Source organism: Camarhynchus parvulus, chromosome 1 (assembly GCF_901933205.1).
Source record: "Camarhynchus parvulus chromosome 1, STF_HiC, whole genome shotgun sequence".
NCBI lineage: Eukaryota > Metazoa > Chordata > Aves > Passeriformes > Thraupidae > Camarhynchus > Camarhynchus parvulus.
The window spans coordinates 15,583,639-15,610,294 of NC_044571.1; the positions used below are offsets into that span (position 1 = coordinate 15,583,639).

The 26,656-nt window shown below is 37.4% G+C and overlaps 1 protein-coding gene across 5 annotated transcripts in view; it reads left to right on the forward strand.

The window, feature by feature from the left end:
* BCLAF3 (BCLAF1 and THRAP3 family member 3) overlaps nt 1–26,400 on the forward strand; it is a 33,513-nt gene extending 7,113 nt beyond the window's left edge. For all 5 annotated transcript variants that reach the window (XM_030945880.1, XM_030945897.1, XM_030945910.1 and 2 more), the window contains 11 exons: nt 1,294–1,365; nt 3,343–3,921; nt 4,265–4,930; nt 7,193–7,371; nt 8,075–8,189; nt 8,382–8,445; nt 9,297–9,415; nt 11,132–11,246; nt 15,178–15,273; nt 19,601–19,756; nt 21,453–26,400. In XM_030945880.1, the coding sequence (XP_030801740.1) occupies nt 1,325–1,365; nt 3,343–3,921; nt 4,265–4,930; nt 7,193–7,371; nt 8,075–8,189; nt 8,382–8,445; nt 9,297–9,415; nt 11,132–11,246; nt 15,178–15,273; nt 19,601–19,756; nt 21,453–21,482 (2,160 nt within the window). In that variant the 5' untranslated portion in view covers nt 1,294–1,324 and the 3' untranslated portion in view covers nt 21,483–26,400. The remainder of the gene's footprint in view (nt 1–1,293; nt 1,366–3,342; nt 3,922–4,264; nt 4,931–7,192; nt 7,372–8,074; nt 8,190–8,381; nt 8,446–9,296; nt 9,416–11,131; nt 11,247–15,177; nt 15,274–19,600; nt 19,757–21,452) is intronic.
* The last annotated feature ends 256 nt before the right edge of the window (nt 26,401–26,656 follow it).

The window sequence follows — 26,656 nt, forward strand, 5'->3', positions numbered from 1 at the left end:
TGTTTGAGCAACCAGTGTGACTGAGGGTGTGAGGCACTGGATCAGGCATGTGGGTGCACACTACTTCAGGTGGTGTCTTAAAGCTTGTGTTTTTCTCCCTTTTCAGTTTCAGTTCATTAGGCAAAAGATTTAGTTAAAGGAATTATTTGGGCACTGGGAGTGTCAGAAATGCCATACTTTGCTAGCTCAGACTAGTTCTCTGTCTCCCTGAGTGTTTGTACAAAAAGTTTTAGAAAATACCATAGCATATATAGATTGGCATTGACCTGGGTACATTCTTTCAGTTTCAAATGGTTGGTTGTTCATTAACTTTAGAGCTGTTGATAGATCTGTTTTTGCATCTATATTTCTGGCCTTTAAAGCATTTTGTGGTAACTAAATCTGTAGGCATGGTTATGTGGTCCAAACTTCAGTTTTTAACCAGTTACCCGATAATTTCATTCTGCTTTAATCCTTTGTCTTTGCTAAATAATGAACAATCATTTAATTCCTGTTCACCAGTACATTACTGGTGCGTTTGTATATACTTTAATCACTTTTTTATGACGTTCCTAGGGGTTTTTTTTCATTCTTTCATAGCTTATATGAGAAGGGTTGTCAGGAGCTACCTTCAGGAGTCAGGAGCAGCACTTTGTCATAGTGCATCCATTGTATATTTGGTGTGTGTCTAGTTAGTAGATTATTAACAGGTGAAGTACAACAGTGAAAAAAAGTGGGTTTTTTTGTACTTGGTTTGATTTAGATGGAGTATGTGATAACCTAGCAGTTAAGACTTGATGGAGTAGTTAAAGTTTACAAGAAGTCTGCAATCATGTAAACATTTTGATGTATATGACAAATTTGAAGTTCAGTATATATGAAGCTCAGGGTATAACTTCATGCAAAAACCTTTTCCTTTATAAGCTTTATTTTTAAAGCTGTCTGTTTGTCCCCTCTGTCATCTACAGCATTCAACACATACTAATATGTTTTTCATTGCTGCAGCTTGCTTGTGAACTTATTAGCATTTAACAGCAGGTTGAGTAGACATTAATAGCATTAAAAATGGAGAGAAAAATGGAACAATGATCAAATATTTAAATCTTTATAAAGAAAATATACTGTGTTTTAAGATCAGCAGCTAGAGAAGAAAAGTTGCTTGCCTTGAAATTGGTATTAGAGGTTTGCCTTTGAAGTAAAACATCCTTAAAATATACATCTCACCTGAACTTTGAAGTTTTTAGTACTACACTTGTTAAAAAAACTTCCTGATGTAATTTGTAATCAGAATAGTAAATTATATATTTTTTACAGCTTCAAGAAACTGATAAACACATGAGAGAAGATGACAAGATCTAGATCAAGATCACCACGATGGAAACCAAGGTAAATATCTACAGCTTGTGTTCTGAAATGTAGCTCTATGTAAGGATTTATAATTAGGACCTAAAACATGCATTAAAGAAAGAAAATGGCATGCAGAATTGCAATTTGTAAAGTGTATTTTGTAATCTGCAGTTTATTGTACAGCTGAACACCTGTAATTCTTTTTCCCAACTCATGATTTTATTACAATTTCTCTGAAGCTGGAAATGTTTGGTTTTTGTAGTCTGCTAAGAACTTTCTCACCTTTTGTATTCTGGGATTTACAACTACCTTGAGCACAAAATCCAAGCTCCAAACTAGTTAAGGTCATTTTTTCTTGAGCACCATCTTGTGCACTGAATGTCTGTAACTCGCTTTTGTTTTGCTTCTTGGCCTACAGGGAGGAACTGTTAAAAATTAGGGGGTTTTTTTTGGTTTTTTTTTTTTTTAAGTTTCCTGGTTCAAACACCTTGGACTTTCTGAAGTTTGGGGCTGGTTTGTAAACTGATCTTTAGCACAGTTAGACATGCCTTGCAGCATAACAGAGGGTGAAAACATGTGGAAATGTGGGAATCATTGCCCTTCTCATTGGACATTAGCCTAGCAGCATGTCTTTGACATTTGTCACCAGGATAACATCCAGCTTACTTCATGCTGGGAGTTACCTGCCTCATTTTTAAGACTTGCAGTACAAATTTGAGGTGCTAAAACCAGGAGGGTGGAATACAATTTCAAGCTTTTGAGAATGTGAAATTACTGCTGGTTTTGGGTATCTCCTCAAAACAGACTTAAGTGGTGATGACCAACACCAAGGGAGTTTGGATAACTCAGAAAAATGTGTAGGGCTCTTCATTTGTTTCTTTTGTTTTTAAAAAGAGAAATCCTACCTATGTCCACACTAGATTGATAGTTGTGAATGTCATTTGAGTAAGGGCAGCCCCAGCTCTCACTATAATGCAAGTCCTAACCAGACCAACATGGATGGCAGCCACAGTGTAGGTGCTGTTGGAAATCAGCCATTATGGTTTTAGGAACATCTGTGGTTCTGAGTTTGAACTCATTTGCAGAAATGGAGAAAATAGTTCTTCCAAACTATTCATTTGCAATATGTGCACAAAGGAACTAGCTTATTTCAACTTGCTTTTTGATGTTTTTTTATTAAAGATTGTGTAAGGATTGTGCAGTGAATACTTGAATACAAGCAGGACTGTTATGTCAGGGATTATTTCTGGTTCTCGTTAGTGGCCTGTGCTGTTTTTTCTTTATTTTAAGGAGATTTTGGCTAACAGTTCCTAACAGGTTGCCCTTGTTTTTGTAACTGTAGGTGAAAATGCAGAGCTGAGTGATGCAATTGAATCTTTAATTGCAAAAGCTGCAGTGAGTGTGGAAGTTTGTGTGTATACGTGTGTGAACATGTACATACAAATATCCAGAAGGCCAAAGCATCTTTCTCAAACTTGTTTTTTCTTCAGGAAAAAGCCTACCTGTATGACAATTTAAATATATTTTGTGATGTTTCAGTTTTTCAGTTTTGAAGGTTGTTTTGGCATGCAAAGAAAATGTGAAAAAGCATTTTCCTCCCCTTTTAAATTTCTTTACACACTTTTTTTTCCTTTCCTTTTTTCTCTTTGCGCTGAAAAAGAAAGATAGGGAATGCTTGAGAAGTGCAAAAATATGTATAACAGTTGTTCTCAATGTAGTGGAAACTTCATGTATATGAAATTATTTTTAGTTTTAAATAAAACATTTCAAAGAGACAAAAATGATTGACTTGCTGCAATTTCAAGTGTGTATTTTTACTATGAAAACTTCCAACAGAGTAAAAGTAAGCCTGATACTCGGCCAGAAAAATGCCACTTCGATATCTTGGTGTTAATATTTTTACAAGCTGATTAAAATTAAGTACTAAACTCTACTTCCTTAGGAAATAGATGTTCTCATTAAGAAATTGATTTAATTTTATGGAACTACTCAAAGTGGATTTTATTTTTGCTTTAGGTCCTTATCTCCAGCTTTTAGGACTCCAGAGCACCATAGGCAAAGGCATGCTCATATTAATTATGACTGTGAATATAAAAGCTTTCGTAAGGACCCAAAAAAGTCTATGCCTTGGAGAACAGAAGATGAAAAGTATGGACAAAGCAATTCCAGGTTTGCACCTCATGGAAATAACCACCAGAGAATATATGAACGTAGGTCACCTTCACCAAACTTGAAAAGAATTCCTATGGATGATGCTTACAGTCATAAGCCCTACAGAACACATTCATCTGAAAGGACTGAAAGCAATAGGAGATGCCAGTTACCACCAAAATATTCAGAAGTACCTTATAAAGAGCATGATCGTCCGTTTTACCAGCACAAAATGGAGGACAGATACATGTTTGATCACTACAAAGTCACTGGAAATGATAAAGGAATGAAACCTTTTCATAGACCTTTAGGGGCTTCATGTAAACTTGAAAGAAAATGGCATGAAGATGACTTGAGGCACCAGAGGTTACATGAAGAGAAGTATGGTCAGTCACCCAGAAGAGTTTCCGATGAATTTACGGCAAGGAGCTCTTTACAGAAGAGGTATAGGAATAAAATAATTAAACCCTGGGTATTGTGGTGTAAAGCCTCAAGTGAAAGTCTATTTTCATTATAGTTGAAGATATCCACCTTGAAACACGTTGGCCACTTTGTAGTTTAATTATGGGCGACTGGTAGTAGTGAAGTATTTGTCTTTTAAGTAAATCGTATTGCTGGCTAGAGTATGAAAGGATAATATTTCCCTCTTAAGAGCCCCTGCACATCTGTACCTTGGCGCGAGGGATTATGGGTTAACTTGCCACGCATTCTGCTGTCCAACATTCTGCACATATAAGTTCTCGCTTTCTTCTCTAGTGCAAGTGTAAATTGCTTTATGTCAACACAGGTATCCTGAAGATCACGATTACAGAGAATATGGGCACGCGTCTAAAAGGGCTAAGGAAATGGAGAGGTATGATGCTGGAGATGTAGCGAGAAATTCCAAGTGGAAGCAAGAACGTTCTTATCCACCCTGCCAAGAAAAGGAAGAGCAGAGATACCCTGGCGTGCAGTCCCAGCGGTCGGCCGAGAGGGAGCACCTGGGGGGGTCTGTCCCAAAGATAGCCTATGAGTACAGCCACAAACGGCGCCGGCAGCCCGACGGGGAGAAGCCTTTTGCAGGAGACAGAGCTCCGAAGTACGTGAAGCAGGAAGAGCAGAAGTACAGCTCTTCCAAGGGTGCCCGGAACAGCAAGGAGCTGGATTACTGCAGTGGGGGCAGAGCGAGGCGGACTGAAGAACGGCACGTTGAGGAACCTGTCAAATGCAGTTCAAAGAAGGGCTGCAATGCTTGTGTTAACTCTTCCAAAACAGATGTTGAGCTGAGGTCTTTTAAAAACAAACTGAATGAAAGAGTGAGGAAAGACGGGGAATTGAGGAAAAACGTAGATTCCTCCAATAGCCAGCGTGATGCAAGTCATACTGTTTCAGATGTGAAAATGTCAGAGGCCAACTGTATGAGAGAACATCTCACAGTCAAAGTGGATATGAAGAAAATGGTGACCAAGTACAGGTATTGGTTTTCTTTCACCTCTGCTTTCTTCCTGTCTCTTTACAGTTTATGAATATTGGAAGGAAGCATGGTTTCTTTAGGAGGTGACCAGGACAAACTATGATTGTACCTTTTTGGTTTTATTTCTTCTAAAATGGTAACATCCTGTCTAGGCAAGTTAATTATTAAACCTCTATTAAAATAAACAAATACAACCAACCAACAGAAACCAACATTTTACGGAGATGTAGGAAGTGGAAAAAGTAGATATGCCTGATACAAACCTGTAGTTAGAAGTTGGTTATGATAAGTCAGTGTGTTTTTTTAATTTAAAATAAAACTCTCAAAAGGCTAAAGCTCAAATGCAGATAAGCATAGTCTTGTGCTTTCATCTGAAATACAATGGCAGTTTTTTAAACTGTCTCCCCTTCTTTTTTCTAAAAATCAGCTAATCTTTAAATGCATAAATCTTAAGCACATACTCAGATGTTCAAGATCTCAAGTTCAGTGAAACTGCCAAAAATGAGAGATCTGAGTTGTCATTTATTGTTATAACAAAGTTGAGGCATCAGAACTGAAAAGCAGTAGAGTCTGCTTACAAATGTCTTCTGTGTAATACTTGTGTTTGTATTTAGTATTCCCAGTGCTGGCTGAAATGGAAGAAAAAGTGACAGTAGTATAAAATTTAGATGATAAATACACGGTAGAGAGTAAGCAGCTTGGTTTTGATAGATTCTCGCAGGGTTTTCTGGTTTGTTGTCATGCTGTTGCAGGCCAGAATATCAGCCATTGGTAATAATGGCTTTTGGAAGAGATTACCTTCCTTTCCAAAATGATCAGCCTTCATTTTAAAGGGATTTTGCCTCTTGTCCCAAATAAAACATCTTTTTAAATTTTCTTCTCTTTGCACTATTTAAAAAATACACAATACAATGGAGAGTTACAAAGACAAGTTACTGCCTATAAGGAGCTAATACTAAAGACTGAGGGAGGGGAGGTGGAGTAATGCCCATTGCCCACAGTTGAGCTAGGATGAGGATTTGACTTCCTGAACGATAATGTAAGGAAAATTGTTGGGTTTTGTTGCAAATCCATAGGATGATTCCTCTATCTAGGAGACTCCTGCTGCTGTTTTTGAAGGTCATGCACAATGGACATGGTAGTTGTTTGCAGACCAAAGAGACTACTGCATTGATTACAGCTAATTTAATGTATGGATGGTTTGCTTCTGCAGCCAGAAGTGCTAAATATTTTATTTTTTCAAGATAAGAACATTAATTTTACAGAAGCTGATGACTTAGAATATTCATATTACTTTAGGCATTTAAGAAGCACCTGACTTGAAATGACTCAGCTGAGAATAATAGTTTCTTTATAAACCTGGGGAGCAGGTAGATAAACCTGAGGTTGCTTGGATTCCTGCTTGCATGCATTTATTCCCAGTTTGCTCAGGAAAAATAGATGATTTCTAGCATCTGCTAGAGGCTATTTCTGATGCAATTTTTGTATGGAGTTCTAGTATTGTATGCTTCTAATACAGTGTGGCCAGGCACATAATCACTTTGCAGAATGAACGATTAAAAGTCCTCATCCTAAAATCTTTTATCTGAGCTCTTAGAGTCTTTAATTTATATTTTAGAAGGACAGGCAATTTCCTTGCAGCAAGAACAGTATGGTTGTTGAAGTGTTGGCTTTCTTGTCAAAATAATTTTTGAGCAGCAGTGCAACCATTTGGTGTGTAAACTCAGAATGAGTAAAAATTTACAAAAAGCTGGTAAGCACGTTCTTGAGTTCACACACTGCTACTGAAGCAGTTTCACTGCTGTTTCACTAGGCTGAAGTGATGATTCAGTTCCTAAAGATGTGAGACTTTTTTCTTATCTCTGAACTGTTCTTGAAAATTGCCTGGTAGTTTCTTATAAACAAGACACAGGCATAACTGCATTTCAGAATTATTCTAAGGATATCTCTCAAGGTCTTAATTTTTATCTAGATTTGATAATCTAGTTGAATTAAATTTAAAATTCACAAGTTCTGTATTGCATACTTCACAGAAACAAAGATTCCTGAGAGTGAAACTATCTCTTCATATTTTATTATAGATTTTCTTCCTTATGGCCTTACTAGTTTTTTAATTAAAAAAAGGAACAAAATGAGATTTTTGCTTTTAATCCCATTTATTCATAAAATGAACTTCTTAATTTGTTTTATTCTACTTGTCTATTTCAAGTTTTCAGATTTAGATATTTGCTTTAAAATAAACTATTCATTTTTTTATTCTAGGACTGCTTCTAGTCACACTTCAGAGAGACAGATATCCCATGATCTGGTTGCTGTTGGCAGAAAAAAAGAAAATTTTCATCCAGTGTTTGAGCACATGGCATCTGTAACACAAAATGTTGAAAACGACCCATCAAAGGAATTTACTCAGGAAATAATCACAATTATTCATCAAGTTAAAGGTGGCTGTAGTATTTGGAGTATATGTATGTTTATGTATATATTACAGATATATATACACACACATTACAAATGTAGATTACTAAATCCAAAACTGGTGGTTTAGATATGAGGTCCCTGTAAGTCTCAGTTATTTGCCATTGGCTTTGTTTGTATTTTGGCTTCCTTTTGTATTTAAGGAAAATATGGGTTGAGGATTTAAAGTAGTTGGGTGGAGGATAACTGTAGGAAGGTCTCAGTTCATAACTGAGGCATTATTGTGGAGATTAAAGATCAAAATTATTTTATGCTAGTATGGCAGAGTAACCTGCTTGTTTAGAAAACATGTCAGGAATAAGGGAGCTTTGCTGTAATCACAGCTCTCTAGTTATATGTAGTTCCTTTAAATTTTCAGATTAGTGTTCAGGCAGCTGCATCATGTTCAGTGTTGAATCTGTATATCTTTATATATAGATTCAAGTAATTTGAGTACTACTATGGTGGAGCTGACAATTGAGTTTAATCTTATCAAATAAGGTGGTCTAAGTTGGGCTGGACTAATCTTTCATTTGTGAATATTAAACTGCAAGTGGAAATAGTTTGAAATTTCATTTCAATAGTGTTGTCATGGTATCCTTAAGAGTTAATCTTTTAAAAGATAGATTTTTCCCACTGTGCATTTCAAATACTACAAGTAACATTCTTGTATTTAATATCTCTTCACAGCAAATTATTTTGCATCTTCTGACATAACTCTACATGAACGGTTCTCAAAAATTCAGGAAAAATCAAGTGCAAATACAAAAGAAGTGAAAATGCATCTGGATCCAGAAATCCACAGGTAATTGTTGAACTTTTGGTCTTAATTTATTAGCATTAAGGTAATTACTCTTCAGCAGACTTTACATAGTGTGACGTTTTTATTAATTATTTTTACCTGCCTGTATCTTTAACACATTCTGTAGCCTGGTCAAGAATGTTTTTGCTTTTACAGTGATGGCATTTGCTTTTATGCAGTATTTTTGTGTTCCAGGAGGATTGACATGTCTCTAGCAGAACTTCAGAACAAACGAACTGTGCCATCTGAATCTCCCCAGGTACCTTGATTGCTTAACTTTTTTGGCAAGCAGTAAGTTGCTATTATAGACACATTATACATGTAAGCAATGTTTTCCCTTTGCTGTTGGGACATAATTTCTACATGCTGTGAAGACCAGCAGTAATTCTGGTTGTTTTGAAAAATGCACACCTGAGCATATTTACAAATACCACACTATGTGGTACTGTGTTCACTGAGCAGTAAAATGCAGATGTGTTCTCCTCAGTAGCTGGAGTATGATTATTCCTGCTGCTTGAACCCCTGTCTGGTTTTAAATAATGTAAATACTGAGTCCCTGACTGGTGTATTGTTCTTGGCTTTCCTCTGAGTTTACAAAAAGCCTTAACATTTCTTCTACACTAATGTTACAATGACTCAAAATGCACATAATTCCTCAGAATGCTATTTTATCCCATGCTTTCATCTGGGGTCATAAGATTTTCTGTCTTCCCCTTTAAAGCTCTGCTTCTTATGATTAGTTACCATTCCTTTTCTATAGTACAGGTATGTCAAGATTCTCCTGGATTAAGAATAGTAGAACTTCTTTAAGATTTACTGAAACTTATATGAATATTTCTGCCATGGTAACTCCATGCAAAATTCCAGTGCTCTGTGCACTGTTGTTTGGAAACTTGTAAAAAGGCAGATGGTGCAAGGAAGGATAATTGCTTAGGACCATTTTTTATTGCTTTAGGCTTTGGATCCTTGGGTTGTTGTGAACCTGTCCCATGTGCAGATAGCGGAACTATGTTAACAGGTTATGTACAGGGTGCTGCCCCTGAAGGACAGAAGCAGGTTGGTGTTCAGTTCTTAGCAGCTAACTTGGCTTCAACCCTTCCTTTTAACTAGAACATTGTAAGAGTGTTAGAAGATCCAAATGATCTGCGGTATGATATAGAAAGGAGAAGAAAAGAGAGATTGAAGAATGAAGATGAGAGAGTGTTTCATGTAGATGGTGTAACTCCAAGGTAATGAGCAAATAATCTTGTTGGCCCAAGCCTATAGTTCCCTTATTTGTTCATTTTAGGGCCCTTCCACAGTTACATTCACATTTGTGGTGATTATTTTCCACAGTTAGGCCTTATAAGTTTGACTGAGGCTGAAATCCAACAGACATAGATTGCAAACTACTCTGTAATGAGGTGTTACCTTGAAAGAGGTTAAACTGCAGTGGGTGAAAATGAAAAGCAAGCACAAACGGTAGCACTGAATGAGAAGAGAGGACAAAGTTAGTTTGAAAAAGTTTAAGATTTTTAAACTCCTCAATGTGCCACGTAACAACATTCCCGTGGTATTTTGGCAGTTCTGTAAAAGCATTCTAGGATGAATATATTGTTTTGTTGCCCTACTGGTTTGGTAATAAAATGTGGAATATCAGCAAATAATTAGAATTTTTCTCATTCTTGGAGAATTTGAAAACTTAGATTTTTGGAATGGTGTTTTTCTCCTATGGATTCCTCCAGCAGGTTTGTTAAACGTTTTTGCCCCAAAGGTGTTTGCTAACCTTAGTCATCCTGTTTCACTTTTGATGTTGTGAGGTCAGTTGATTAGAGAGAGGGACTGTTAATAGAAGTGTTGATTATTGAATTTCCAGAGTGTAATAGAAAGTATCCACACAGTAGTCATAGTTTCTTATGCAGATTGTTCTTCGTGTGCTGTTCCTCGTTCATTTTAAGTGCAGTCTGTAATGGCAACTAATGGCAATACACACATTTGGAAAAACAGACTTAAGAAGCTGTAGAAGAAATTTCTTGTATTTCAGATTCTTGAAACAAAAAAAGTTAAGGTTAACAAGTGGAGGAAAAAATCCCTGGACTTGAATCATTTCCCCCAGCACACTTCCTCGGTTACTGTCCTGCTTATCTTTTCTGAGAAGTGTAAATTTCCCTACCAAGTATGGATGTCCTGGAGTTTGTTGTCGGGGTTCCACTGTCAGGGGAATGCAGGCTGAGGGCAGTAATGGCATGAGTGATATGTAGAATTTTCCTGAGGTTGAGAGGCTTTAATAGCTCACATGAGATACTGGCAGTGCCTCTGAGCTTATCAAGTGTGCTGCTGTTTTTTTCCTTAAGTTATTTGCAGCTGTGAAAACTGTGTCTGTGTGTTTTGTGAAATACACATTCTGACTTTTGGTGGTTACTTTTCATGGTAAATACTTCATTTAGAAGTTTGTGGATGCATTTGTATTAGCAATATTCTTGGTAAAAAAAAAAAAAGGAACAACAAAACAATCAAAACAAGCAAGCAAAAGCGGAAATCCAGACTCAGCTGCTTGCTGAGGATGAAACTGGAGGATGTAGGTGTTTATCTAGAGCTTCTGTGGGATCGGGAATGTCGGGGAAGGGCGAGTTCAGTACAGCCTGGGCGGGCAGCTGGGTGCAGGAAGCGCTGCCGCCAGCGGAGGGCAGCAGTGACCGCGGCCGGGCTGAGCGGGGAGCGGAGCCGGGGCTTCCCCGGGCAGCGTCCCTGCTCCTCTGCCATCGGTAAGAGATACACATTGCTGTGGACTCCTGTGCCGTTTGAGCTGGGCTAGGAATTGGTTGATTGTCCTAGGAAAATTTACTCATAAGCTGTCACTTTGCATTTGTGATACAGATGCTAGAATAAGCTAGTTTAAAATACAGGGTGTTGATATGCTGTGGCTTTAGATATTAATTGTTCTCACTCTCTCTCTCACACATCAGGAACCAGCAAAGCTGCAGTCTTTCAAAGTTACAAACATCTCAAGTTGATGGTTTCCAAAAGCCTATGAGGTTCATTAAGCCACCTTTCAGGAAATTTATTGGGAGACCTCATCTGGTAAGCCTAAATGTAGAAATAGTAGCTCCTGCACTGTTGATTAATATTTTGCTTCATTGTCTATGCTGATGTAAATTTAACAATCTGATGTCTTGCCCTTTTAAATTTTGAGTGAGGCTTTTTTATCTTCTGTCTGTGCTCAACAATAAAACTACTCATAATTTCACAGTTCTAGTGCAAGAGTACTTCCTCAGGTATTTTTTGAAGCAGAGATTAGTACATCTGAACTAAAACCACTTTGATACCGCTCCTTTTCTTTTCATAAAAAGTTTGTGTCTAATATCACATTTCTTCCACATAATGGTGTAATTACCTAAATTATAAAATAGAAGGCCTTGTTATTGAGCAGCTAATCTGAGCTAATGTTAAGTAGTTTGAGAAAAAGAATACTCTCCAGCATTCTAGTTGTCAGTGCTACAAAGGGAAGGTCTGAATCTTGTGTAGGTGGTATTGTTACTGAAACAGTGTTTCTTTTCTCTTCATTATGATAAAAGTTCTGAAAAGCACTTATTTAAAATAAAAATGAGGAGCAAATCACAGAAATAATAAGAATTATCTGAAAAATGTTCCTGGGGATGAAATGTTAAACAATGGAATGTCACATCTCTTGAATATTGCATTTATGAAACCTAGTTTTGGACAATTATTCTTTAGGCTATCTTTCTGCAGTTTACTTCAATAGTGAAGTGGGCAAGACAATAATATTAGGTCCAGTAGAAATAAATTTGTCTCCTGTGGAAATTTCCTTCTAAAGAATTGTAATCAATTCCAGGTGTTTGTGCTTGTTTAACTTGGGGAAATGGTGAGACCAGAAAAGCTTTTTTAATGTGTGCAGTATAATGCTAAACCACTTTTTTTTTTTTATCTGATGGCTGCAAAATAAGGAGACTAACATAAGTTGTCATTTTTTATACACTGTAACTAACACCCTATGGAGAGGGTTCCAGGAGCCCATGAAACTTAGTTCTGAGGTCCATCAAAAGTAGCTTGTGTGTAGTCAACTCTCAAATGTAGCTGCTTTGCAGATAAAAAAGTGCCTCCTTCAGTGTAAAGGAGCACAAGTTTTTAATGGAAAAAAACCTTACTTACTCAAGACTAAGATTCAAGTCTCCCAGAGCAAGTGCCAATGGCTCGGTAAGTAACTGCATTGGGTCTGGAGTTCATTTCCCATGGCAGCCCCCCCAGGGCTGTGCTTTGCCCTGGTGCAGAAAGGTGCTGGTAGCACAGCAGTGTTGGGCTGCTGCTGGACAGGGCTCCACATGGCAGAGCTGCCTCTCCTCCTTTCCACCCCACACCTGTAGGCTGGGCCTGGGCAAGATCTTGGGAGGGGACTTAGCCGGGACAGCTGACCCAGACTGACCATATGACCTCATCTGCTCAGCCAGGGGAAAGGAAATAATAAAAGCTCCGAGAAAGGAAGGAGAGTGTGGGAGGTAATTGGTTATTGTGACATTTATCTTCTGGAGCAACCACTGTGCACTGAAACTTGGCTTCCTGGGAAGTGGCTGCACATTGCCTGCTGGTGGGAAGTAGAGAAGAAATCTTACATTTTCATTTGCTTCTATGTGCAGTCTTTGCTTTTGCTTTATTAAACTGCCTTTTTCTTGACCCATGTTGTTTTTTAAAATTTTATTTTCTCCCTCCCAGCCCTGCTGAGGAGGGGAATGATAGAGGTGCTTGGTGGATACCTGGTATCCAGCCAAGGTTAACCCACCACAGTAATACTGTAATTGCAAATAAAAAGGAGCTTGGTTTGAAAAAGACACTTGAGCTATTTCTAAATGTGGTGAAGATTCAGGATGCTTGCATTTTCATATTTAATAGTGAACTGCAAACCTGCAGCTTTTAGGAAGTCCTGCACTGCAGTAAGAAGTAATTCATGTGGAAGTAGAGTAGGTGTGAAAGCTTAGGTATTAAAAATGCAAGACATCCTAAAGACAGAATGGCTCTTAATGGTCAGCCTTTCAAAAGCTGGTTTGCAGACAAGGAGAAAAATAAAAAACTTCAGTTAAGTAATCAAAATATAATGTTTGTGATGTTAATATTCAGTAACTGGGGGTTGAGCTTAAACTTGAGAAAAACTTAGGCCTAAAGGTACGATTGTGTATCTAAGCTTGATTGTAAGATTTGTCCATTTAGCTTTGTACCCTACTGACAAAAGGAGGCTGGCTGAAGAGTGAAGGAGAAAATCAGAACAAGTATACATGTGTACATGTGTATTCCTCCTCCTTTTTTTTTTTTTTAAGGCCTCTGGTTTAAGAACTTCCTAGAAAGTGGTTTGCTGTACCTTTGCATCAAGTAGTTCTAATGTTAATATTTCTGTGAATGTACTTCAGTCTTAAGGGCGGTGGGGATGGGGAGGGCTGTATCCAGAGTTAATTAAGGCAAGCTTTCTTTTTTTATTTATTTTATATTTTGAACTATAATGGGAAATTTTTCTAATTTTTTTTTCATCTTGCTGGATTCCCAGCTTAAAGGAAGAGTGTACTTCAGCTAGGAGCTTCCTGATTTAATTGTGTTGTATGTAGAAAGTTAATTTGATTTTGTGGAGTGTCTTTATTTTCTTAGAATAGGAAGGGAACTGGGAAGTTCCTATCTTCTTCTTGCAAAAGCCATTTTGATCTCACTTCATAAAATCTTTCTTCTTCTCTTTTTGTTCTCTGAATCCTTTCTTGTCAAGGCATTGTAAGAAGCTGAATAGTTGACTTGTAGGCAATAACATAGTCTAAAAAAGAAAAAAGAAAGCTAACTTAAATCCTAGTTAAGTTATCTTAGATTCTAACATCATTCCATTATATTTATAGCCCCCTCTCTCCCCACATCATTATTAGCAGTTTTACCAGAAAGGTTTGGTAGTTGTTAGAGGACAGAAATTCTGGAAACAGCAAAACATGCATTTGTATTTATTATTAAAGATTAGTTTTTATGAAATATTTCAAGGGAGTTCTCTTCTTAGGTTCTTTTTAAAATGTATTTCAAGCTGATGAAATTTCCTCTTATTAAAAGAGAGTTCAACAGCATTGGAATGCTTCTGTGATTATTCAAGAATGGACCATTAACAAACAAATTTATTTAATTGCTTAGAGTTCATTAGCATGTTTGTTCTGTCTGCATAGAGGACTTAAATATATGCAAGTATATGCCAGTGCTTCTGTAAATGTTGGTGATCATATGCAATGATGGATGAGAATGACATCCTCTAGAAGTAGCTGTCATAGGGAAAGTTGGAGAAGAGCCAAAGTGTGCAGGTAGGTCAGTGGCTGAGGGAGTGCTCTGTTTTAGGCAACCACAGCTGTGTGATTACAGCTGTTCAGTGTATTGACACAACAATTTCAATACTAGTTGTCTGTGTAACTTGCTTTTGAAATGGTACTTGTGTGGCGGGCAAGCAATTCTCAAATGCTCCCTTGAAATGAGGAGTTAAAAGTAGCATTTTCTAAGGACTTCAATGTGCTACACATTGTTTGTTTGCTGTGGAGGTGTGTCTGTGCTACACACTGAGGGGTGATGGCCATGTGCTAACCAGGAGCTCCAGAGAACCAATCCTGTCACCCTTGTTCCTGATGCAAGCCCTGACTGCTCTACTTGATAGATGCAAGTTGAGGCAGCTGTTCTGGGAGGGAGGGACAGCTGTTCTGGGAGGGAGGGAGGGATGGGGAACCTTAATTGTGTTGTCAGCTGCTTAGATCTCTCCAAGAGGAGGGCATTCCAGGAGGATGGTCTCTATCATCTTTAGCTTCTGTGGGCTCTGCTGTCCCTTCAGCCAGTCTGGACTGCAGGGCCAAAGCTCCTGTTACTCCTTTTCCTTCAAAGAGTGTAATTGTGTCAAACAGTACAAGACTGTGTTGCAATATTTGTTAGTGTAACTTGAACATTTATATTTTTTCTTGAATAATTTAATAACATGAAGCTATAACTGTTTTCCTACTAGAATTCTTACTATGCTTCAAAATCAAGTGACACTTACACCCACAGACGTATTAGAGGACACCTTGAAAATGCAGGACCCATCAGAAGGCACTTTAAGGTACAGATCAGCTTTTATAAAATGTTTGTTATATAAAATGGTGGTTGAACCTGTTGAGTTTCGTAACAGGAGACACTTATGAAGGTATTAAGTGCCATGAAAAAAGTGTCATCAAAGCCTAATTGTTTGTGTTGGAATAATGGGAGGCTTAGCTTTTAGTAGGTGAGAGGGCTGGCAGTGGATTGAGCAGGGTTGTCCAGTATTGTATGCTTGCAGGTGAAATAAACAGGCTACTGCAGAGTCAGGAATAAGAAATGCAGGAATTGTACAATGACTAGAAAACTCATCTATCCAAAACCCAAGCTGCTGAGCTTTTTTCCTTCATGTGACAGAAGCCTGAGCTTTTTCCAAAGACTGGAAGGCATGAGTTGTGTTATTTTCAAAATTGTATTACTGTTATTTCATTAACCTGTTCATGCAGGGATTTCTGGGGAAATAATGTCATGTGAATACCCTGCATACTGCTAGCTATGCATTAAAAAAAATTGAAAGAATGAGGATTTATTCTTGGGGCCTCAAGAGGGTAAAAGAAGGGCAACTGTGCTTCTTTCTCAGGTAGAGCATGGCCAGCTAATGCCTTTGAATTGTAAAATCTATCCTGGGTTTAGCAGAAAAACAAAACATTTCCTTTTCTGCTGACAGTGGCATGCTCTGCATGAGTCTAGTTAGAGTTGTTGATGTGAGAAAAGTATAAGTCAAATCTAAAACATCTTTACACTAATTTTCTACTTTGAAATTGCCCCTACATTTTTAACATGCATTCTTAAGAGTAAAGTAATACACAGAGTAGATAGTCACCTTTTCTGTTTTATAGATAGTGAAGTGGAATTTTAATGGCTAATTAGCTGTCATTTTTGGATGAAACTGTGAAAGGTGGGGAAGTATAGATGTGGGTTGTGGTGTTTTTTCCCTTCTTCCCTCCCCCCCTGCCCCACCCCAAACATAAGAGCTGTTGGATAAAAAGACTTTCTCCAATTTAGGTGTGCTTTGCCAGCCAACCTTAGTCAGATAGCTGAGCTAGCACCAACAAAAACTGCTGTCTTTATTCTGCTGGAGCAAATATTTTTCTAAGTTAAAAAGTTCAAAGTGTTCAAAGCCTGACACAACTATTTCAACACCTAAGAAGATGGTAGTCTGTTATTCTGTATCCCCACTGCATTGTCAGCCTCCAGGTGATGGAGGAATCTTGCACTGACTGCTGGATCCCTGAGGCAGTGTTGGTGGTTGATGCTCCTTTCATTTACATCATTCTGCAGCTCTGCTGATGGTACAAGCAGGAAAGTGTCCATTTAAGTTGTCACCTCACATGTGTATGAATATTGCAGTACCCAGTGATTTGTCCCAGAATGCTTTAATATTTATAGGCAAAATGGCATATGCACTTGTATTGCAGTTTGCTTATGTGTATAGCACTTTCATCATTGCCATGGAAACCGTGGTCTTGATTTGACTTAATATCTTTAATTCTTTACGTTTAAATTCCTTTTGCACAACAGTGTTTTCTTGCTGTGCTGTTGATGAAATAGAGATGACTTGACTATCTTCTACACTCAGGACTTTCTTGGCTAATTATTTAAAAGAACAGCAACATACAGAGAAACAAAAACCTCACCAAAAAACCCATATAGCATTCCATTCTCTGCCTTCCCCTCTCCCCACCTCCCAAAAAATCAAGCCCCACACAGTTTTTTCTTGATATATAAAATAGGGGAATTTAAATCTAAGAAGCAAAAAGTGATGACTACCCTGAGTATTTTAAAAAAACACATGGTCTGCACTATGTTTTTGGGAAAAGAAAAAACTGCTGTTCTAAAATACTTTATAAAGGTTCTGGAGAAGTCTTACAAAATTTAAAAGGTCTTTTTTGTAATGACCCTTTATCATGAATCACTAAGTTAGCCTTTAAGCAAGTAAGTGCAAAGTGATCTTTAAAACTAAACTACATTCACTGCTTAAAAAAAGTTCAGTGTGTTATTGGCTGTGGTGGGTTCACCCCTGCCAGCAGCACAGCACCACACAGCTGCTGCCACCCTCCCCTCAGCTCCCTTCCTTTCCCAGCAGGATGGGATGGAAAATATGGAGAGCAAAAGTGAGAGAAGTCATGAGTTGAGATGAAGACAGTTTTAAGTAGTGAAGAAAAAAGTGATGCAAAGGCCGTCACTCCCCATCTGTCACAAGGTGACTGATGCCCAGCTGGTCCCCAAGCAATGGTTACTTCCTCCAAAACCCCCTTCCCTCAGTTTCTGTTGCATAGGAGATCATATGGTGTATGACATCCCTGTGCTCATCTTGGGCCACCTGTCCTGGCTGTGTCCCCTCCCTGCTTCTTGCCCACCCTGGTGTCCTTGCTGAGCAGCAGAGTGAGGAAAGAGGAGAAAATACTGCTGCTGTGCAGGTTCTGCTGGGCAATAGCCAAAACGCTGGTGTGTTACCAGTGCAGTTTTAGTCACAAATCCAAAACTCAGCACCATGCATGCTGCTGTGAAGAAAATTAACTCCATCCCTGCCACACAGTGCAGCCATGTATATTTACTCATATACCCTTATTTTAGAGCTTCAGGCTCCTAGGGATTGTCATTAGCATTATTTGTAACAGTCCTAATATAAACCTGGATTGTCACTTCAGCAGACTCTTTTCTTATTTCTAGACCAAAAGTTTTGATGTTTTCCACATACTTTAGATTATCTTGTTTTGCTATAAGCTGTGTGTGACTGAGGTGCCTATTTGCCAAATGTATATATAATCTGTTAGCTTTGTCTATAACTGATGCTCCTCTACATTAATATTACTGCTGTGTGCTTCCCTCCCCACTTACAGAACATGTAGATGCTTGAGTTGAAATGTCTAAGCTGTTTATAAGGCAATTTTCAATACCTTTCACCTTTTCCCCATCCTAGTCCTTTGTTTATTGTTATACAATTGCAGTGGCACACCACCAAGGCCTCCTTTCTAGTCACTGAGGTCAAGGGAACCATAGCAGGAATGGGTAAATGGGAACTTCTAGTGCTGTGTTCGGGGCATTAATCCAGCATTAAAAGTGCCCTTCAGTTTTCCCTGTGATAGGCACATACCCAAGTAATACAATCTAGTGCAAGGAAGTTCTTTGTGCCTGCACTCTGATGCTCTCCAGGAAAGTGATTGGCATTGAATGGGCTCTTGCAAGTGTCCTCCATCAGAGTAACCCTGGGGGAATGAATGATGGGGCCAGATTCTCCTGCAAAGTAGGTGGGTGAAATGATTTATGAAATAACAGAACCTCTGCATTTGCATAAAGAAACCTCTGTTCTGTACAGTTCTTTCTTTATTGTTCACCAGCCAAGCAGTGGAAAACACAGTGGAAAAAGTGGTACTAAAGTTATTGCAGTCTCAGAGCATGTGATTTTTCTTGAAGTGATCCTTGCTCTGTCAAAATGAGACATTTGACCAAAGGAATTTTGTCATGCTCAAGAAGGGCTGTTTCTGTGACATATTTTGTTTTCTCTTGCCCTTCAAAGGTGTTTCTAAAAGATAAGAAGAATTTATATGGCATGAAGGTTTTCTCTGGTTTTAGATGAAAACCCATTGTTTGAATTTGGAGTGGCTGTTGGAAAACTTAAAACAGCAGTGTTGTAAAACTATGGAAAATTATGATAAATAACATTTTTATTACTCTAAAGATATTTACTGCTTATTTTATTGGAGATCTGAGTGCCTAGGAATGAAAATCTTTTTCAAACTTCAGCTACTGTGATCAATGTTGATCTTGCTGTATCCTTTCTGTGTTTTTATAATGCCTTTCACCTTTAAGTCTTCTGATACCTCTGTGGCCTCTGCTCCTAGTCCCACACTAGGTTAGTTTGCAGTTTTCCAGTGTGAGGTATCAAAGGCATAGAAAATGCCTGTGTGTTCAGACTGTCAGACATTAAAGCTCCAGGGAAAATGTCTGTACTGACTTGTGTTAGTGTGACACTTTAGATCAATGTGTGCCTGCTGCAGGCTCGGCATCACTAAATTTGGTAGTGGCAATGAGGTGGTGTCTGAAAGCTGTTGTTTATGGACTGTGCCTCATTAATGGTTGAAAAAATGTGAAAATGTTGTACAATGCATTTATTTTTTTCCTACAAGGAAGATAATTTCATATGTTTTAAACAGCAAGCGCAATACACCAGTTCTTTGAGCCCTGTGGTCTGAGAAATAATGTAAAGGAAGAGGGTGTGCACTTGCAAATGCATGCTTCTGTCATTGAGTACTGGAGGTTTTACATGTGTATAGCCGTAAATATGAACTTTTTGAGTTTTGGTGCCCTCATTTTGCACACTTTTTTCTTCCTTTCCCCCACCCTTACAGAGCAACTTTGCAGATGGCCGTTTGCAATCCCATTATAAATCAGGCTTAGTGCAGAAGGGTTTATATATTCAGGCTAAGTACCAGCGGTTACGTTCTGTTGGTGTAAGGGGATTTGCCACTAATAAATTCAGAGATGGATTTTTGAGGAAAGAAAAGGTAAGTTGGATTAATTTATTTTTCACTAAGCCATTTGTAAAATATGCATATTCATAAGATCCATTTTGATTTTTAAATCTCCATGGGATGACTTGGATGGGATTTCCTGGGATATTGGCTCTTTGTACTTCACTGGCAAACTTGACTGTGCACTCTTGTTTCCTCCCTGTTTATTCTATGGAAACTTGCTGAAACTTGCTTTGTGTAACTGCAAATCAGAGGTGCCCTCTGAGATTCTATGGTTCCTTCTGTTTCAGTATTTTTTCCTCAAGCTCAGCTGATTTCTCTTCCTACTGACAGGACCAGAAATTGTGCCTTTGTGAAACAAAATATTCTGTCCTGTTTAATCTAAGAGAAGGATATTAATAATTTTTTAATACATGTGTGCTTCTCCTTTTTTGTTATGTTTCCGTAATTATGTGCTTTAAAGTATTCACTGGGGTGCTGCTCTGAACAAAATTTCCTGCACAATATAATGTCTTGTGTAAAATGGTTTGCTAAGCTTAAACTTTGATTTGCAGAGTGTATGGGCCGACAATAATCTTGAACTGCAGAAGAACTTTTAAGCTATATAAAATGTTGCAGCTTTTGTGAGGATCAGTAGTTAAGACATACGAAATCCTTTATTAGAATTGATCAAAGTAGTATGAAGTTACTTGTGACATCGGGGAATTGGATTATATGAGCTACACAGCCCCTTGCAGCTCTGTGTTCCATGTGAGTTTTTGTTTTGTAACTCTGTGTCCATCCAGCTACAAGTAAACACATTTGAATAAATAAGCATTTGTAGTTGGATTAGCATTTAGCTCTTGGAGCACAGAAGCACCTTAAAGCACAGGTTCTTATGGCTGTTTGCAAAATTCCTCAAGTTTACAGGCCAGTGGGCAGAAGAAAAAGCCCCCAAAACCTCTTAAGGAAACACTTGTAAAAAACAAACCAAACAAACAAAAAACACCCAACCATCAGAAAGAAAACCAAGCACTTGAAACAAGGTAAAGAGATCACTTGTTACTGAAGTATCTGGGCAAATATAGCTTCTGTTTGCATGGGCTCTGAGAAGTATTATCTTTGAAGGCTAAATTGAAATTAGTGGAAAATAGGAGAAAGATATCCCCCCCCCCCAAATTATGACCTTGTAAAATGGGTATAGCAATGTTACAATTTTGTTGTTGTGAGCTATCTCCAGTGTTCTTCTATAATTGGCTGTTAAGATTCTTGTCTGGAACCTATAAAGCATACTTAAAACATGCTGGCTGCTAGATACTGAATCAGAGATTCATCATTCATTCTGAATTTTATGTGATTTTTTTACACCTGGTGAATTTGAGTGTGTCTGAGTTAAAGTAAAGTAAACCCTGAAGAATAAGTATGACAGCCATTTTCTTAACAGCATACTGTTTGCTGGTTGGCTAATTCCCGAAAACCAAAACTGTTCCTGAAATTGTAGCATTTTGCCTATTGTAATGATAAAACTTGTTAAGATCTGTTAAACAGGTCTGGACATCTTTATTTCACTTTATTTCATTTGAAGTAATAATGATGCATATGTATCTTTTAAGGTAAACTCTTTATAGTTGTGCTGTTTGAGTCCATAATTGAACGAACCTTGCATTTTACATACAGCACTTAGGAAGGTTGGGAGGGTTTTTCTGCTATTACAACTGACAGTAATGTTTTTCTTTTTTTCTCTGTGTAGGGAAATCTAAATATTGCAACAGAAACCTGAACTGAGCTGAGATCCTGAAGTTGAAACAGATAACACAGCAAAGGGAGCATCTGTTCAGTTCTTGACAACTTTCTCAAGACTTAAAAAAGGATAAAGGAACTAATGCTGTAACTTTCTTGATTAAAAAATAACTTTATTTTGAATGCTGCAGAACTTTTTTACAGTTTTAATAATTGCTTTTAAAGTACAGTATTCAACTGAAACATCATATTATGTACCTTTAGTTCTGTGTGCATACCAGTCTCAAGTAAAGGAAGTCATTGAAGGGAGTCTTATTTATTGAATACTTTTTCTCCAAGCATGATGTTACAGATGGAACTTGAGTTGTTATACCTAGAGGTTTCTATGTTGAAAGTTTATTGCTAATGTAATAATAAAAAAGGAAAAAAAAAAGTGCCTGAATTATTTGGTAATAGCACATTAGCTCAGGATTTTCCAATTAATGACCTTTTAGGTTGTGCAATAGATTTTACACCTCTGTTCAGTCATTTCCATAAAACAGTATTTTGTATTACTTTGGATTAATAATACACTTGTATTTCTGATGTGTATATACATTTGTAAATTGTTAGAATGTTGGGACAACTTTCAGCATTTGGTTAAAATTAATGGTAACAGGCAGTTATGTAAAGTACTGTAGCAGTAGCTTATAACTGCACTGAAAGCATGCTTGGGTTTGTTAGAAAATTAGTTGGTCTAAATTCAAAATTATTCTGTCTCATATTTCAGTGTATGAGATTCTTGACCAAGCCCCATGTTCTCTAATCTTTTTAATCATAAATGATTTGATGATTTTGTGCATTCTAAAATTGGCGCCTGAAGTATTAAATTACAAGGAAAACAAAAAAATGTAAGTTTTGAAAGCATGTCTTCTAACAAAGAAATTGTTCATAATTGAAACTGCTTTAAATGCAGACAGCTGGTGATTTTGTTCTGAATGATTCTCTGAAGTTTACCATACTGCAGTATTGTTAGGCTGTATGCAAAACTCAAATAGCCAGACCTGTTTCATAAGCAGCTATAAACAGTATTGTGTTTATTTCCTGTTTATAGCCCTTGCCTTAATTCATTATCTATGGTAGGGTTGTGTGTATGTATTGCAGATCTGTTCAGACTTCTTATTGACAGTGAATTAAAGATGCATAGCACGTAGTCTTAAGAGATCTTCTTTTTCAAGAAAAAAGTTAATTCACAATCTCTTCAATACATGCAGGCAGATGTATTTCCATCTAGAATGCAGGCTGGTCTCTGTTGTGGCTGGTAGACCAGAATTCCAGTTCTGGGTTAGAGGTATGTTCACAGGAAAGGAAATTTGGTTTTTTGGGTGGAAAGCCAGGATGTGATTTCTGCATGCTTTTTTGTAATGTTTTTTTTTTCCACAATGCCTTCAGTAGAGAGACTGTTTGAAAATGTAATTATGGTTCAGAACAGCTAAAATTATTGTGACTTGAGCTCTTCAGTTTCATGGGTGTTCTGCTTAGCGTTCATAGGGAATAAGGCAGGAAGAGTGCAACATTCATTGATGTCACGGTCATTCAGTGATAACAGATGGTTTGTTTCTAAAACACAGGTTTTCAGTTTAAATAACAATCACTAATAATTTAACTAGTTTTTTCAGTAACTTTAACATGCATAGACAAAATGGGAATTGGAAGGAAAGGAACTCCCTGGACAAATAGAGGCAGGCATCCTTCTGCAGATAAGAAAGTGGTTTTTTACTCAATGCTGTCAGTGATTAATCTGGCAGAGTCATCCTGTGTAGGTTTACTGGGAGATAAAAATAAGGAACTGAAACAACAGGTTAAATGAGTCAACCCAAAGCAAATGTGGAGTAGCTGCAGTTCTGATCAGGCTGCTGGCAGGGGAGTGCAGCACCTGCCCTGCTGAGAGGGGCAGGTTTACCCTGAAGCCAACAAGTCCTTCACACTGCTCCGAATGTGCACTGTAAAAGATGTGAGAAATGAAACCATTTATGATACAGGACAAACTACTGAGGCTGTGTTGTCTTATTCAACAGGATACTACTGTGTCTGTAAGCTTCCTGCAGTGTTCTTATTAAATTCTGGAAGAGAACTCTTTGTTGAGTAAAGTGGGAAAAGTGGATACATGAAGAAACTTCTGACACGGTAGTTTTGCTAACACTGTTTGGAAGTAATGCTGGAGTAGTCCGACTTCAGTCAGTTAATGCTGCTTTAACCAGGTTTCAACATGTGACTGACTCCTGATTTTGTGCTTTATTTTATCTATGCATGGTTAATTTGTTTTGTACTTTACAGTTTAGCTTTGTTTATTTCTGCAACTGGGAGCAACATATTGCAAAGAAGTTTGTGGGTTTTTGACTTGTTTGCTGACTTTGGTCCCCCCCAACCCATGGTCCTAAGATGAATGTCATGAAATGTAGTCACTGTTTCAGTTGATTTATCTTTTGTATGATCCCATTTGCTCAAATCACATTTTTACTGATAATTTTACTTAAATAGTTTTGGATTCTGTCATGATAAAACCTCTTACATTCTAAAAAATGCACACAGAAATAATGACTTTTATAAAAATCCATGGCTGAGGTGCTAGAAGCATCTAGTCTATGATATGATGTGAGACATTGCTATGTAGATATATCTTTGTTAATTACAGAGACTTGTGTATATATACTCATACCCAATTCAGCTTGTTTATTGTTTTAGCACAGAAAATTCTGTTGTACTGGAATACAATGTTTGATTGAGGGCAATGTATTGAAGTTACTGTTTGGGTTGTGAAGGCACAAGGAAAAGGGTTAAGTAGAAGAAAGGTCAATTTACTTGAATAACCTGGTGCCTTTCAATATTGTGACTGCATTGTAGAAAACACATGTACAAAGACTTAAGTTCGTTGCAATCTTTCTAGTGAGAGCATGGACTGATAACCGCTCTTGTTAAAACAACTGTTTACTTTAAATAGGTGTGTAAGCCTCTGTAGGAAAACAGTGACTTTCATTAGTAAAGTCTTGTCACTGCATTTGAAGGGCAAGTTAAAAATGTGATTGTCTTAAGAGCTTTCTAGCTTTCTGTTTTACACTTTGAAAATACAAATGTGAATTGCCTTTGTTTTGTTTAGCTTGAAATGGCTGTTAAATGCTGTCATTTTCAGTTGTTCACATGTGAAATTTTATTTTTAATTGCTATCCAAAATGTAATGGGTTTAATATGACTAGAGTCTTCCTTTTAAGTCTCTGAAATACTAAGTTGCTATGATGTTAGCATTTATATTGCTGATCCATTTAATTTCTGCATAAATTGATTAGAATACTTATTTTAAATTTGTAATTGTTGAGTTCACAAGGTTCACAAAATTCTGGGACAGTAAGAAGCAACAACATATTGAGAGGTTTCTATAAGCCTGCCTTAACTAATAATTGCATGTTTGAAATCCTTTTACCTGATGGATATAGATGGTCTTGAGACCTGAACATAGCTGTCTCAACTCAGGTAACTAATAGCAGAGGATAGGAGTAAGTCCGGCTGATCCATTACCTGCTCTGTAATGTTCACCTGCTCCCATCTTCCCTAGGGCCCCAGGCTGAAATGCTGAGTTTTATTTAAATGAGCTTAGTTGCTTTACAAACAGAACCAAACCCCAGGATTACACTTGTGGCATTAGAGGCAGAGTTCTCAAAACTTACTTGTTATGCATCAGAAAGTCATTTTCTGCTATGTCTGTGAAATGGATAATGAGAGTCGCTTGAAGAAGGTGATAAAAGATCATAACAAAGAGAGACTGATTTCTCAGTATTCATCTTAGAAGACTGTAAATAGAGGGATTTCTTTAATTTCCTTGCTTTCCTGAAGGGAGGCTTTTCCCATGCTGTGTTGAAATCCACCTCTTGCCTTTCTTTAAGCATCTGAACAGCAATCTACAAGTTCTTTGTGGGAGAGCCCTCTAAAAGACAGACTTCAGACTTGCATCCTAATTAATCTGAAAAAAAATATGTTTCTGCACGTAACTGACCCTTGACAGACTTCATTCCATTGCTGCAGAATTTGAAGATAAGAAGTTCTTCAGCCTCCTTACAAAGGAAAGAAAGAATAAAAGCCATTTCAAGATTGTTGAAAGCCTCCTTGTGACACTTGATTCCCTAACAGACCTTAAGGATAGCCATGAACATTTAAGTGTGTTCTGTTTTGAGCTTTGTGAACATTATTTTTCAGTGTCAAGATCAGAGAAAACTCTTGTCATAACACCTGCCCCTTCCTTCCATGCCTGGTGGTTTTTGTTGGAGGGATTTTGAGTAGGTATTTAGACACATGGTTTAATAGCCTACCACTTTTAATGCAGTTTTCTTCTGTTCACTGTTCATTGCTCTGAATTTTGTCTAAGTAGTCTGAATCTCATGTTGTCTTTTTAATATTTCATTTTCTGTAAATAATGTAGTAGATGGCTTTCATTTTGTGACTGGCTTCTCACGTCTTTAGTATTGAGGGAGGAGGCAGTGGAAAGAGTTGTTGTTCGAGTATGTTCTTCAAGGAATAAAAAAAGCCTCATTGTTTTGTTTTAAGAATAGCAGGAATTTTTTACTCCCAGTTGAATGAGGGGAACTAATGTCCACTTCTAAAGAATAGATTGTTGATGTTATTTATACTGTAGTTTTTCAAGGACTGTCTAATGTGTGTATGTGTACGTGTATGTGCACATGGAAACACACTGTTAGAGAAGCCTTTAATTATTTGTAAGTGTGGATAAGAAATGACATTTTTAAACTACTGAAGCTGGAGTTAAATGCAAATGCATTTTAAGTCTGTAGTCTTTGAGTCCACGACGGTGCTTTTGACAATGTCACTCCATATCTAAAAGCCTCGTTCATAAGGATATATAGTAAGATGTAGGTATGTTTATATGTATGTTTAACATAGTTTATATAAAATAAATGTAAATTTTGTTTCTACAGACAATAAATGTTTTCACGAAATTTTTACTTATAAATAATTCAGTTATTTGATTCAGTAGTTATTAATGTTTGGTGCAATTTTCAGGGTAAAAAAAAAAAAGCTTTTTTCAAAATCTCTTGTGCAGGCAGTGGGAAGTGGCAGTTTTCTGTTTTCATGCACAAATTAACTACCTGAGGCGAGAACAGGCTGGTTTTACTATTGTTTCATTAATAGTCAAGGTGCTCGTGCTGTAAAATGTTACCTATACTT